This window comes from Camelus dromedarius, chromosome 2 (assembly GCF_036321535.1).
Source record: "Camelus dromedarius isolate mCamDro1 chromosome 2, mCamDro1.pat, whole genome shotgun sequence".
In the NCBI taxonomy this organism is placed as follows: Eukaryota; Metazoa; Chordata; class Mammalia; order Artiodactyla; family Camelidae; genus Camelus; species Camelus dromedarius.
The window spans coordinates 117198656-117214703 of NC_087437.1; the positions used below are offsets into that span (position 1 = coordinate 117198656).

General features: G+C 42.2%; 1 protein-coding gene across 1 annotated transcript; it reads right to left on the bottom strand.

Annotated features, from left to right (window-relative positions):
* Positions 1-392: 392 nt before the first annotated feature.
* On the bottom strand, positions 393-14888 carry LCA5L (lebercilin LCA5 like). The gene is made up of 7 exons (XM_010999035.3): positions 14567-14888; positions 12222-12736; positions 10143-10280; positions 5075-5159; positions 3457-3563; positions 3173-3290; positions 393-1174 (listed from the first exon to the last, which is right to left on the bottom strand). Exons 1-7 carry the CDS (start codon positions 14886-14888, stop codon positions 450-452), a joined length of 2010 nt encoding a protein of 669 aa, XP_010997337.3. The 3' UTR covers positions 393-449.
* Positions 14889-16048: the final 1160 nt, after the last annotated feature.

Below are 16048 nucleotides of genomic sequence, written 5' to 3' on the forward strand. Positions count from 1 at the left end.
GGTCATCACTGCTTTTTTTAAAATTTAAATTTAAAGAGAGGCTTCTCATTATATGGGTTCCTTTCAGAGCTGCTTCCGTGGTTTTAAGTTAGAGTCATTTGACTCCTGACACAGTTCTCACTTGCAGGAGATGTGTATGTCTTGGGTTGACTAACTTACTGGCTACAGAGGCTCATGGAATATTGAACCATATGATAAATCAGTCTTCCAAAAGATAGTGGACATGTTTCAGTTGTAGGGAAAAAAAAGATGTAATTTTGTTTTTGAAACGTTGTTCTTGGCTAATGTACAGTGGATTTTAAAGTCAGATGAGCACTAGAACAAAACCTTAATTATCCAAAGTCGATTTAAGTAGTGAAAACACATACACGTATGTAATTAAAATGGTAAGATTCAAGGCACATAAGACCAGAATATCAAACCAGAGTGGGTTAGGATATTGATTATATTTAAATAATTATTTTCCTCTTTCCTTCTGTCGGTGAAGATGACCTGATAGAACTGACCACAGTTACTTTAGAATCTCCGAAAGCATTGCTGGCGGAGGCCTGACCAGGAGGCACGCGGTGCATCTCACTCTGCAGCCTCTCCTCAGGCTCTTTAACGACCGCAGGACCAGCTTGGTCGTTTTTTAAGATGCAGCCTGAGCCGAAGAGCTCTTCCATCAGACTGCTTTTCTTCTCCCTGAAAGCCGTGTCCTTCCCGCTTGCTCGGGAGGACCTCCCGCAGGAGGGCGGGCCGGCGCCGGCCGGCCCCTCGGGCCTCGGCTCCCCCGCGGGCCCGCGACGCCGGCCGGTGCCGAGCGCGGCCCTGGCGCCGCCCGGGGCGGCCGCGCCCCCCGCGGCGGGGAGCCCCTGGTGCAGGTTTTCCGTGGCTTCTGTGAAGGAGTAACGCTTTCTCTGTCTGAAGGGTGTCTTGACACTTGGAGCGGCGTTTTTATCCGGCACGTCGCCCGTGTCATTGACTTCCGGACTTCGTCTAAACTCTTCTTTTCCTGGCTCGTCCTCCTGACCGCCTTCCCCTTCAGGATGGGTCATCTGAGCGCCTTTCGGTGGCAGTTCCTGTTGCTTCAGTAACGTGGGTTTCCTGTCTGGATCGGCCACTGTCTCTCTCTGCGGCCCAGCGTTCTCCAGAGACGGCTCTGCTTCCGGACGCCCCCCGTCCTGGGATAAGCCTGTGTTAGAAACGCAGCCAGCTTAGTGTCTTTAAGAGTGATGGGTTTCTACTGCAAGCTGGATACTTAGCACACTGAGCTACACCTCCGGTCGGGCACATTAAAATGACAAAAAGGAAAGAAAATACATGCATCTGACACTGGAATACAGAGGAAGGCGCTGTCATGTGAATTTATACACACACCGAATAAATGAGAATCATGAAACAAGAGAAAAATGGCATTCATAAAATTTGCGTGATCTCTCCTCCTTCCCCGGGCGTCTGCGGGGCACTCTGCCTGGAGTGCTCGTCTCGGATGACCCCATGGGTCACTTCCTCCCTCCTTGCGAGTCCTACTGAGGTGCCATCGACACCCTCATCTCCCCACCACGGCCCCCTCCCCACCTCCTTCTCTGGCCCGTCTTTGCAGCGCCTGCCACCTGCTCACCTAAACGTCCCACACATCTTCCCGCGCACCCAGGGCGGGCATGTTGCCCTCTCCGCTGCCCCCGCCCCCCAGTGCCTGGATCAGAGCCTGACACACAGCATATGCTCAGAAAATAGTTGTCGAGTGAGTGAGTCAACTTCCTAGGACGATATGAAGTACCAAAAGGACAAAAAAATAGGTGGAAAACGTCAATGGACCGGCGACCACAGCAGGACCTGCACCAGGCAGCGTGGCTTTCCGGGTGGGGCCCGGGGTGTTAATTAAACTTCATTCTAAGGCCACAACGCACAGCTCAGGTGTGGCCCCTCCCGGCCTGTACTGAGGCCCCTCCCCGCGGCTCCGGGGGAACCTGGGGGGCTATTCCCAGTGACTGCTCTCTCCAGGGAGGTTGGGCCTGCCCAGCCGTGTGCGGTTTCACCCGATTTCCCTTGAGCAATATGTTAACATGAAAACGGGGCAGCATCTTCAAAATTCTGAGGGAAAATGATCTCCAACCCGGAATTTTCTTTCTAGTCAATTATTAGTCAAGTCTAGGGTCGGATAATGACACCTCGGGATGAAAGGCACACAGATTTACCTCACACGCATCCATTCTCAGGGAGCAAGTAAGAGGGTGTGCTGGCAGGATGTGATGGTGTTAACCAAGGAAGGGGAGGATTTGGCGGAAGAAACAGAAGGCCCAGTGAAGAAGGGGCGCCAGGCGCCAGCGGGAAAGGTGAAGGGACGCCCCAGGATGACAGCTGTGCTCCAGAGGGATGGGGCACAGGCCCGAGGCCAAGGGGCTTAAGCATTAAGGGCTGACCCTCCAGCCTCCAGCATCCCGGGTCCACTCTGACCAGGGCCTGGCGGAGGTGTCCCCACCCTCTGGTCCCAGCAGTCTGGGTTGGCCGAGGACCCTGGTTTCACCCCCCAGGAATGCTCTGCTCTGACAGACTCCTGAGAGCTGGACATCAGCTCTGGGATCTGAGCAAAGAAGCACCGAGCAGCCCACCCGGGACTCTCCCTGCACCTGCAGAGCAGCCCTAAGGCCACCCGGCTCCCATGGGCCCCTCCTCCCAGGACCCGTGACCAGGGCTCTGGCTGTGCCCCAGGCCTTCGGGAAGCTGCAGCCAGCCTCCGTCCAGCCTGCCTTCTCTGGATGCTTCGTTAGTCTCCATGAGGGGTAGCGCTGCCCTTGGCTCAGCTGGGTTTGGGTTTGTGACTCAGTTTTTCAGAACTGAACACGTTGTTGAAGGGTCCGCGCAGGATAGGGAGGGTGAGGAAAGCAAGGGATGACTGGCATCAAACTGAAGAGGGTGGTGTTTCTGGGGGGCAGGGGAGGGTTGTGGTCACGAGGGGCCCACGGCGTGTCCTAGGGGACACCCACGTTCTGCTGCTTAAGCAAGGAAGTGGCTTCACAGGTGTTCATTTTACAACGGTTCTTTAAATGGAAGATCTCTCTTTATGTGTACTTTTATACACACACAGTAATTCACAATTAAAAAAATAAACTAAGCGTAAAAGAGACAAATCGACTGTACTTCAATTAAAAAAAAGACTAAAGGAGACTTAAAGAGCTGTTAAAATTACCTTCTTGTTTTCTCTTGGAATCCTCTTGGTTTGGGAATTTGCTGATACAGTGAGAAAGTGCATAGATTATTTCAGTTGGTTTTTCTTTATGCCCAATGTTTCCTGTTGTCTTTTTACCCTGTAATTTAGAAAAGCAGCAAAAACACATTTTGGAGGTACAGATAGTTTTACATTGTGTTTTATTCAATGAATACAAAATACCTTTTGTATAGAGCAAGTGATCATAGACTATTTTTGTAAAGAAATGTTTAATTAGACATTGCAAGAATTCAAATTTGCTGTACCTTAGTTGCCAGAGATGGAACATCTTCTGATTTTTGGGTTTCCTGGTGTCTCACACTTGTAAAGGAAAAACTTCTCCTGTCTGCTTGTACTGACTTTGTTGAAGAAACTACAGAACAGATAAATCATGTGTAAGAAACATATTTTACATTTGGAAGCAATATTGATTTTACATATAAAATAACACAGAAGTTTGTGATGTGATAATAAAACAAAATGTACTAGATATTTTCTAAAGGTTTTCAGTAAATTAATAACATTTGCCAGTTTCACTTTTTCACCTCCTATTTCCCCTGTTTTGTCTCATTTTGGGCCACAAGGGTTATGGGTTCCCAGGCAGAGAGCACCAAACAAGCAGGAGTTAGGCTGGGTCAGCACTGCTGTTGGAGGACACGGCTTCCCTGCTTGCAGAGGGGTTCAAAGCTGAAGACAGGCGGGGGGAGGGTATAGCTCAGGGGCAGAGCCCGTGCTTGGCATGCATGGGGTCCTGGGCTCAATCCCCAGTACCTCCATTAACAAAAAACACCAAAAACCAAAAACCAAAACTGTAGACATGCAATGGTGAGAGGGTGAGCCACCTAGGTCTCCTGTGCCAGAGTTCTTGGCCACTGATGGCTGCGCTGCCCACGCCAAAGGGCATGACCACTAAACCCAGCAGTCCCTTTCCTGGAAGTGTTATTCCATTTAAATGACCCCCTGCTTGATTTTAGCGTCCTCTCTGCTGGCTGTCACTCTGGTCTATGAGCCAGAAGGGAACAAAGGAAGGAAGGCCAGGAAATCTGAGGTCACAGCCTTTAAAAGTAAACATGTTGTTACTTCTAGCAAAATGAGAGGGGAGTGTTCCTACTGAACGTCTTCTGAGCAGAATCTTGGGCTGGGAGATCTGGAGGGGAAAATAAGGACGTCCTGTCCTGAAGGAAAAAATACTGCTCAGCAATAAAAAGGTGCAAACTAACCACATGGCGCAACATGGATGAATCTTAAAAACGTCATGCTGAACAAAAGCAGCCAGGCACAAGAGAGGACCTGCTGCATGAGCCCACACAGGAAATTCCACAACAGGCAAACTAAGCTATTGTGACCCAAGGGAAACCAGAGGTGGCCGCAGGCCGGGGACGGGGGACCGCGGACTGCCAGGGCAGGAGGGGGCCTCCTGAGGAGATGGGATGTTCTGCATCTTGGCGGGGTGGTGGTTACGTGGGTACACGCGCTCGTCAGAACCTACTGAACTGCACACTTAAAATGCATGCATTTTATTGAGGTAAATTGTACTGAAATAAAGGTAACTTTAAAAATCCACACACTGGCTAAGGGACATACTTAGAAAGGTCAGTATCTGGCAGACGTTTTGCTTCAAGCTGAAAAGTTACCCTCTAACCTGCCTGAGTAAGGACAGAGAGGACAGAGGATGGGAAGACAGGAAAGGATCTCTCTTCTCCTCTAGCTGTTTCAACCATGTTAGGTTTCATTATTCTAGAACCACAAAATGTTTCAATGCCTAATACAATGATTTTTTTTTAAATAAAAAATTTTTTAAAAATTTTGATGATATAAATTAGGAAAATCTGACTAGAGACTTCAAAATAGATTCTGAGCAAACACAATGAAAACATACCTTACCTTTTGGATAATCTTCTTTGTCATGTAGATTTTTAAGTATCCGATTAGTATAGATGTTTCTAATTTCCAGCTCTCTGTCCTTCTCCTAAAGGGAATTGTAGTACCAACATTTCTATAAATGTTTGCTTTTTCTCAACCTGAGGTTCTTGTAAAAAACGATTTAGGGTGAGCTCAGCGGTCTTTGAGCAAAACTATAGATTCCAGCAGAAAGAGAAATGGGCCATTTTGTTATATATCATTTCTGACATCAGAAAGTACTAGCTTTTTAACAGTGACAAACCATTGTGATGGGGACAACATTTCTGAAGACTCTGCAAGCCAGTTCCTTTCACTGTAGTTTTTCTGTCCCCTGGGACTGTGTCATGAAGTTTTTGTTCTGTGTGGTCCAATACGGTGGCCACGAACCCCGCTGTGATTTAAATTAATTACAAAAAAATTCAGTCCTCAGTCATACGACCCATATTTCAAGCCCTCAGTCGCTGCATGTGAGTGGGGACCACAGTGTTGATCTGTGGGACCGAACACTCTCCTCACACAAAATTCTGTTAGACGGGGCTGCGTTTACACAGCGAGTGCCAGAGGTGCAGCCTGCAACAAAGACATTGTTGTTCAGCTTTATATCTCAGTGCTGACTTTTTAAAGTCTTGGCAAAACAAAAAGTTTGAAATCCTAGTTTGTTGAGGGAAAAAAAGGTGTTTTTTTTTGTTTTTTAAATTGAAGTATAGTTGATGTACAATATACAAGTTACAGGTGAACAATATAGTGATTTACAATTTTTAAAGGTCATACTCCATGAATAGTTATTATAAAATATTGGCTGTATTCCCTGTGCTGTACAATATATCTTTGTAGCTTATTTTATACATAATAGTTTGGACTTCTTAATCCCCACCCCATCCTCCCCCTCCCCTCTCCCCACTGTTTGCTCTCTAGATCTGTGAATCTGGATTTGTTTTGTTTTATTCACTAGTCTGCTGTATTTTTAAATTGAATGGGGTTCTGTGTCCCCTTAGGCTCAAATCTCTGGAATAGTCAGGAGTCTAAAACATCCTTAAAGTTTCTACTTCTCTTTCCCTTGGGTCGGCCCTAGAGGTGACCATGAAGCATGAAAGGCAGTCTCATCCTTCCGGATGAGACAGGACTGGTGGGAGGTAGGAGTATATCCTGAACGCAGGAGGGACCATCGGTGAGAGGCCTGGGTTCAATGACTGAGTCAGAGGAAGTGTCACAATGGGTGGTTTTAAATTACTTTGTGTAACACACTCCCTGGGTGTCTTATTTTTCTTCCATGTATTTTTTTTAACGTATCTTAAAAAAATATTTTATTTGTTATTGTATTATTTAATTATTTTCATTTTTGGTGGAGGTGGGGGGTTAGTTAGGTTTATTTATTTTTAGAGGATGTACTGGGGATTGAACCCAGGACCTCGGACATGCTAAGCATGCACTCTACTTGAGCTATTCCCTCCCCTCTGGCTTATTTCACTTAGAATGACGATCTCCAGGTCCATCCATGTTGCTGCAAATGGCATTATTTCAGTCTTTCTTATGGCTGAGTCGTATTCCACTGTGTGTGTGTGTGTGTGTGTGTATAAATATATATATATATACACCACAACTTTATCCAGTCATCTGTTGATGGACATTTAGGTTGTTTCCCTGTCTTGGCTATTGTAAATAGGCCAATACTTGTTTTTGATAGTAGCCATCCTCATGGTGGTTTTGATTTGTGTTTCCCTCATAAACACTTGAGCATCTTTTCATGTGCTAGTTGATCATTTGTCTATCTTTGGGGAAATGTCTATTTCAGTAATTTTTTTCATTTTTGAATTGGGTCATTTGTTTTTCCATTGTTGAGTTTTCCGTCATGGTCTCTTTTCTGTAAGTTCCCACCATCATCTCTTTTGTTTGTTTCACTTTGCTATTTATTTGTTGTGGAAACTGGGTTGTTTGTGCTGTAGAGTTTCCCACAGTGTGATGTTGATTGTGTCCCTGAGGTGTTATCTATCATGTTCCCCTGACCCCTGTATTTCTTTTAAATTGGTTGTTAGATCTAAATGTTTAATCAATCAAGGTATAGGTTTTTTTGGCAGGAACACTCCCTGGGTGGAGGTGTGTACAGGAGTCAGGAAGTGCACAGCGTCGGATGGTTTCCCTTTTGTGACGATCATTGCTTAGATTCACTAACTCATTAAAAGTTCCAAAATAGTGATATTGTCATCCTATCATTCCTTTGACATTATTGATCAGAATGCCTTTACAAAGAGGATCTTCCCTCCTCAGAAACTATTTGATTACTCCGGGTATGGGAAAGGTGAAAGTAATTGTTTCCTTTCCTTTATTTACCAGTTTTTGAAATAGTGTGCTGGTTCCCTAGTATACTCAAGATGACTAATCACTGAGGTGTTCTGTTTTGTAAGCAGCCTTATGAATTTTTTGATTTCTATACATTTGATAAGTTTCTGTCCACGCAGTTCCCTTTATCAGTCCTTAAACCGCCTCATCTCTGGCCAGTAGGAACCTATTCCAGACTGATGGCTCCTGAGTCTCTCTGACGTTCCCCTGATAGTTCTTACACTTTTCTTGCTTTTTTGTAGGACAGTGTCCCGGGCTCACATAGTACGTCTTTCATGCTCCAGACCTAGAATTTTTTTTTTAAGGTGACTCAGTTCTTTTTAGTGGGTTATGGATTTTGAAGAACAAGCTTGCACTAGGGGTGTTCATTGCAGGTGAGTTGGTCGCATTAGGAAATATGTACTTATTTTTAAAGATAGAATGTCATAAATTCATACTTTCATTTAAATTCACAGCCAGGTCTACTATTTGACCTTATCTGACTTCTGTATTTTCTTTCTTCCATCCCCAAATCCCAGTTCTCAATGACATGAATATAGTTCACCATGTGGTTTATCTCCTAAGATATACACAACAGTCTCAAAATCACCATTCCTACACTGTCAGCGGGAGTGTGTTTCACTAGGCACATGCAGTGAAATTAACGTGCTTTAGGTCGCCTGGAATGGTGTCTCTCTGCGACATTATGCCAACAGTGAATATGCAGTGGGTTCATTTTTTTCCTTCATTTTACTTTGGATTTTTAGGGAATGATTTCCAATTTTTTTTACATTTCATTCTGCTTCATAATTATGCAAAACATTTACATGGTTCCAAAGTCAAATCTACCAAAAATATATTTGAGGAAACCTAGGTTCTACAGCTGTCCCTTCTACTTGCTGCTCTCTCCCCACTTCCGTTGTCATCCTACTACGGGTTTTTCTAATTATAAGCAAATATGTGGATGTATTTGTTCTGTCTCCTTTACTTACATGCTGGCATGCTGCACGCTCCTCTGCCTGCCTTTTTCATTTATCAATGTATCCTGGCGATTACTCATATTACAATGTAAAGAGTCCTCATTCCTTTTTACAGATGCACAGAAATCCATTGTGTGGAGGTATATTTACTTTTCTTTTTTAAAATAAATTTTGGATCCTTCTTTTCATTAAATATTTTATCAATCATTAAGCTTTTCTCCTGTCAAAATTGTTTTTTAATGACTGCATAGTATTTATGTGCATATGGTTGCATATGATAGCACAAATTTATTTTAAAATTCCCTGGTTGTGTCTCCGTGTGTGTGTGTGTGTTTGCCTCGACCAATGGATCTTGAAGCCTCTCCTGTTGGATTTCTAAGCTGGTGGTTATGGCCACGCCCATTTTCTGGCATATTCTCTCTGAAGTTTCCTGAGGCTCCAGAGAAGAAAGGAACAGGACTCTCTCCCTGCTTTACAAGGGAGAGCTTACATCCAGCTTTCTCCCCTAATATCCTTCCCCTGCCTCTCCGTGCTCTCATGGCTCCCAGGAAATCTGAACTCCCTACCTGTCATAAAAGTTAAAGATTCTTGTTTTAAAGAATCGAGCTTAAGATTTACTAGTTGAGGCTGAAAAGACCTGTGTTTCTTAAGTATCTTATCAAATACTTTAGAAATCTTCAAGGCAGCAAGAGCAAACTCTGAAAAAGTAAATATTTTTAATTCTCATTTTTTAGAGCACACTGTTAAAATATTGAAGTATAGTTGCTGTGCAATATGTAAATTACAAGTGTATAATACAGTGATTCATAATTTTTAAAGGTTATACTGCATTTATAGTTATTATAAAATACTGGCTATATCCCCCAAGTTGTACAATATATCCTTGTAGCTTATTTTATACCTAAGAGTTTGAACCTCCTACTCCCCTACCCCAGACTGCCCCTCCCCACCCCCACCCTCACTGGTAACCACCGATTTATTCTCTGTATCTGTGATTCTGTGTCTTTTTTGTTACGTGCACTAGTTTGCTGTATTTTTCAGATCCCACATATAAGTGATCTCATACAGTATTTGTCTTTTTCTTATTTGACTTGTTTCACTTAGCATAATACCCTCCAAGTTAGGGCACACTTTAAAAGATAGTTTTGCAAGCGTATTGGCAAGTGAGACTGTAAAATGAATTTATGTATATATAAAATAGATATGCTAAAAGGGTTTACTGTATAGCACTGAGAACAGCATTCAATATCTTGTAATAACCTATAATGGAAAATAACCTGAAAAAAATAACTGAATCACTTTGCTGTATACCTGAAACTAACACAATATTGTAAATCAACTATACTTCAACTAAAAAAAAATAAAAAAATAAATAAAATGAATTTATGGGCCTCTAAAATTACTCTATTTTAATAATGTTAATTTTTTAATTGAAAAACTTATTTGGGTTTCCACTAAAGTGTTAACAAAAACCAGTAATATTACTTCATGTGATGACATAAAATGATAAAGTCTTTTTAATGATAGATTAGAGCTTTAATTTTTCTAATTACAGTACATACTCACCAGGCTGTTAACTCATTCTAATAATTTCAGATCCTCTATCTGTTCACATGATGGTAGGGAAAAAAGTTAATTTGAGAAAGATATTCCTAAAGTCAAGTAATTACAATTTATATTAGGCATAAATAGCTCTGATATTTTGGGAAGTGGAGTTTCAGAAATTCTGTTACATTTTGCTTTGGAAGAAGTACCTTAAGTTCCTGCTGCAGGCGCTTGACTTCCAGCTGCAGAGCGTTCGTAGCTGCGTGAGCTGCTAAGGTTTTCTGGCTCTCGCTGGCCAGCTGCCGGGTAAAGGCTTTGTTGTTCAGCCTCAGCTGTTTCTCCAAGTTCTGAAAACAGTATACATTTCAACTCTTCTAGAACCAATGTAACATTATACAAAACTTCAAACGTAATGGAACTAACATGTATGAAAAGCGCAAAATTTTAATACAATGTTAGTAGGTGGCTTGTCTAGAGGGTGTGTATTAGAACTAAAAAGCCCCCCTGCCCCCGACAAAGTGAAAAACCCCTGGTCCCAGCTTTAGAGAATAAATGTTTCCGGCCTAATGGTTTTTACATTCTGCACTTGATAAAAAAATTTTTTGAGCAGATCTTGAAAATCAGTAAATGTAATCAATGACTTACTTTAAAACTAAACCGAAGCAGGTCTGTTGAAACGAAGTGTTTTGCTGACCTGGCACAGCGCACTCTCTAAAAGGCTTTCAAGCCTCTCTTGCCAGAGCTGACCAGTGTCAGCGCAGACCGTCCGGGACTACGATTCCCCGGAACTGAGACTGGAGGTTGTGATCGGAACTCAGAGCCACACCACTTAGATGGAGTAGAAGACAGCAAAAGGACTGATTTAGCACAGTGACCGTCTCCAAACACACAGGACTCACTGCTGCATAGCCACCTTCTCTCTGGGGTGAGACCTGTCTTACTGGAGAATTGTTTGATCTGGATTTTGACAGCAGCTTGGCTAAAAGGGCTTTTCTTTACCTTTTTTCCACAAAGTGTGGTCTCCCCCATTCTAACATTAATACTTTCTCATTAAAGAAAAGTGGGAAATATGGTAAGCTAATAGGGTGAAGTAATTGCTAAAAAATCCCACTTCCTGAAATATTAGTATTTTAAAAAATGCCTGTGTTTTAGCCCACAAACGTTTTCCCCCCCACCAAATGCCCTACAACCAAATGAAAGTTCCCATACAACCAAGTGCTTCTGCCAGGAAAATAGCGAATTAGTTCTTGAATTCTTTTTGGCTTTGGTGACAGCATAAAAACAGGAATTACTTAAACATGTGTGTGTCAAAATCTGCGGATGAGAGAGAAACACACTTCCTGTTCCATGACAGAAGATGTTAAGATGAATCCAATTTACCTGAAAGGCCAAACAACGGAACTTTGGTCTAGTAGTTACATGACTGAAAAACGAGGTTGCTCTTTACTTTCTGTAGCTCACATGTCCATTTTATGTGAGAACAGAGGACGATTTTTACCCAAGAAGAAATAACTGAGATAAAAAAGGGGTTAAAGTGAACTTGATATCTTCTTACTACTTCAAGATCGTAGAAAATACTTGTCTCTCACCACTAAGGAATTAAACAGGAAATTGATTCCATTTATGTTCATGTCCATCGAGACCAAAAAATACCCAGTGTAAAACAGGCAGAATTCTCAATATAACCGACGCGTTTCTCCCAAATTACCCTTCATAACATAATCCCCAAGCTTTTGACAGCCGGACACGGCTGAGGAATATCAATCTATTCATTTCTTCAATGATTTAAATTCCTTTTCCATATTTGTTCCCAGGGATATTATTTGGGAAAAATTCCTGTTTCTAAAACACCAGAAGTGCCTCTGTGGTAGTGGCTGGACAAGCTGGAGGGGGTACCAGGAGAGGTGCTGAGGAGATGCAGTTTAGGGTTTAGGGAAGAGCCTTTTACTAAGCAGTCTGAAGTAGAGGGTTGCTTTCTGAGAGGTTTCACACAACACAACCCAACCCAGCAAAACCCCTTCAGCACACGAACAGACACCCCTGACACCAGCAGCTGGACTGCTGGAGAACGGTCACGTCCAGACAGTGAGCCCAGCCACAAAAGGAGCTGTTTCTGCCTCTCCTCCCTGCCCTCGCTGTCCCCCTCCCCATCGGACACCACCGTCTGTGTGCTGTGCCCAGTAAAGCAGCTGGTCACGCTTCACCCCACGGGGGCAAGCATGATGAATGTGCCCCCTCTTCATATTAATTTTGGAAACTGAACATTTCTAGGCCTCTGAAATACAGACCTGTATTTTTTTGTCATTTGCCTCCATTTTTGTCGTAAGAACAGACAATCTTTGAGTAAGTTCTTCCCTCTCTGCAAGGTTTTTGTCTTCAGAAAGCTTCTGCAGGGCCTGCAAGGCATCTTTCGTCTTCAACAGCTCGCTGTCTGTTTCTCTAAGTTTCCTAGACACAGTTCTCTCCTTTCCCTGGGATTTCCTAAGTAGCTGCCTTAAATTTTTTACTTCATTCTGATGTTTAACCATAATTTGAGGTAGATTATTTTGTGAATTCTCGTATTTTCCTATCGCTTTCAAGTGCCTAAACTGAAGTTGTTTCAGAAACTGGTTTTCTATGGCTGTGGCTTCCAGTTTGCGGTGTAGATCAGCTAATTCATTTCTCAGTTCTTTAATCTTATGAAGTCTTGCTGAGAGTACGCGGTGAGTCATAGCATCTCTTCTCTGCATAACCATATTGATTTGAGAATTAAAAAATGCAGTATTCCAGTTGTGCTTTTTTTCGGCTGAGATTTCCTGCTGGCCTGTGTGAGCAGATAACCCAGTTTGTTACTAGTGATATGTCTGTAGATATGTAGGTCCATAAATACACACGTATGTGTAATACCCCCCCCCCCCACTCACATACACACGGACACACGCCAGCTGGAAGGGGAAGGAACTGACATTTAATGAATACCCGTGCTTTAGGCCAGGTATTTGTATTTAGCTATCTCATTTAATACAGTTCTGTAAGGTCAGTGGTAGTCCGTTTTATAGCTAGAGATGATAAGTCATTTGTCCAAGGTTACATAACCAACCACAAAGTGACATAAAACAAATGGAAAGTAAGGTCTTCTCTGACACTAAAACCTGTATTTATTTCTATTATAAATCACAGCCGAGAGTCTAGACTCAGTAGAAGATGTAATACATTGTTGGATGAGCCCTTGTCATGAATCCCTGGGCCAGAGCGTTCCTGAATTTTGGGGGTTTATTTTTTGTGGTGCACCTATAGTGTTTCCATAGTACTCCCAGCAGGGTTGGCGACAGCGTACTTTCATCAAAGATGATTTCTGTGGTGAAATATATGACTATATTTCACTCTAAGTGAAATTAATAAAGATCGGTTTCATGTCAGTTCAAATTAGGTTTTTTACCAGATCAGTTTTGGTGCCAAAGATGTGAAAGACGTTTGGTTTTCAGAGCTTTGTAAATTTCAAATCCAGATAAGGGATTCGAACTGTGGAATCTAACTGTGCACGATGTATGTCCTGTTGTGATAATCTCTACAAACGGCCAGACAGACTTCTAACAGACTCTTCCGTCCTGGGCTTTGCCAGGGATGTGGGACCCCCACCTCTGGAGATAAAGGTCTGTTAACTTTTTGAGAATTTGGAGGGAAACTGTGGGTCCTTCTCCCTAGAAAAGTTCACAAATGCAAACAGAGACAAAAAATGCAAAGGATTTCCTGGGGTCCCCAGACATGGGTCTTAGATTAGGAGTCCTTGCTCTGTAACTAGGAATAAGGGGAACTGGAGAGTCTAGATGGTCCAGCAGTAGCTCAGGGGGTCCCAGGCACAGCTGGTCATCGCAGGCTGGGGGTGGGAGACAGGCTCTGGGTAAACCTGACAGTAGATGTGCCCCGCAGAGAGGAGGCTCTTATTTCCCACCTGGAGACTAGGGGCAATTCTTATGGTCATAGTGGGAAAAGAGTTCCAGCTATCTCTACATAGGGATTATTTACAAGCCTAGGATTGCCCACGTGTGAGTAATCACAGTCTGGGCAGGAGGTCAGGGAGCGAGCAGATTGAGGATATCACACAGCCCATCCCAGTTTGGACCATTAGGAGCTGATGGTGTTGGCACTTTTAAAATCTACAAGGAAATGACATTATTAACAGCCTTTTGAACCAACTCTCTTTCTAAAGATCGTCTTTGCCAATATGCCTCACCGGACTCGAAGACCATCTTCCTGGGCTGTTGAGACAGATATTTACATTTCATTGGTGATGCAAACCTTGATCCTTCAGCTGAGATGAAAGGCAGAAACCCAGCGAAATCCAGGTACTGCGGTACTCTGCAACACAGCCTCCTGTTAACTGAAAACGGAACCAACCTCGCTAGTAGGCTGCAGGACGGGAAGTCGTGCCGGGGGCTAGGCTCTACATTCTGAGCCTAGCTTTCCATTCTTTTGTAATTATCCTTAATTTCTCTATTTCCTCATTCCTTCCATAAACATTCACTTATAACACACATTTTCAATCTAGGAAAACAGTAAAACTGAATATGGACCACTGCAAATACTAGTGCTTTAAATAACAATGTGATTATAACCAGAAATTTGGTCTTGGTTGGGAAATTTTGCTTCTTACCTTTAGGCTGGGAGATTTTAGACACATTATAGTTTTTCTTCTCCTCCTTTTTTTCTTTCACTACAAGCTTCTCTAAATAATTTTTAGTAACAGCTGTTTCTGAATATTCAGAGAGAAAGTCTTCTGAATAATCGTACTGAGAACTTAAACTTCTGCAGGAACACTGAGACCTGCTATAATCAACACTCTTATCCGAAGCGTTACTGTTTCTTTGAAAACTGGGGCTGTTCCTCCTGGACTGTGCAGACCTCCTGCCGTTTTCTAAGGCCACACTGGGGAAATGTCCGTCTAGATTTGTTTCTGGTAGATCAGCCAATGACATAGTAAACAACCTAATAGAAGAAAAGTATTTTTAGATTTACAGCTATTGACAGTCAAATGAACCTATGCTTTATTATATTTAGAAATGCGTAATCAGGAATGCAAGACAACACATTATTCTGAAGTATTTTCTGGAAAAATTTTCAATTTGGTTTTTATATTTTTTTCTACATAAAATATGACTCCTGAGACTGAACTTTGGTGCGATTACATTCACAGGAAATATAAAGTTCACACTGGATAACAGCAGTGACTACGATTTATAAGTGAGTGAATTACAGTCTCATTCTCCAAAGCTGGCTGTTGGTTGGGATTTTCTGCCTTGATCAGAACTGAAGACAATGACAGTATTTGCTAAGTTTGGAGGGCTGCTGTGAAATGCAGCATTTAAGGAAATTTGAACATATTTGTGGAGATACACACATTTTTATTTACTAATGATGAAATCACATACTTCGGAGATTAAATAAATAGAGTAGAATATAATTAATTTACTAGTTTTCTAGAGCTGCTGTTTGTTTTGAAATTAAACTCTTAGTTAATAGTGGGTTGTAAACTTGATCCATGATTATAAAGTTCTTTATGCTTTAATTCAGGAAATTTGCTTTCCTTTCTAACCTTCATTTAAACTCTTCTGACATGAATATGACCTCCCTGATTATGTCCCATGTGACAACAGAAGAAACAGTTCAGAACATGCCAGCCTCCCTGGGAAAATCATCTGGGGCTTGGAACCTTTGGAAGGAAATCCACCCCATGGAAAATTTACGTTTATTTAATAAAGACCTGACCAGATTTTCATCCATACAAACCCCAAACTTTTATAAATAATGGATTTGGGAAATTCAAAAGTCAGTCTGTTTAATTATGAAAAATTTAACTGTTCAATGTGAAAAATCAAAATCTTTTTTGGGAACAAAACAATAGTAGAGTAAGGTAGCCTTCAAAGAAATGTGTTTAAAAGCCAAAAATGAAAATGAAGTTTGATGCTGTGATCCTAATTTCTAAAAACTAACTGCATTAAGATGTACATGGAGTCGCACTGCTTTTATTTAGGGTGAATTTGATTATAATTAAGTACATTTACAGTAATTTAAACATAGTAGTTCTTAATTTACAGATCAGGAATATTTTAGTTTAGTGAATTCATCCCCAAAGCAA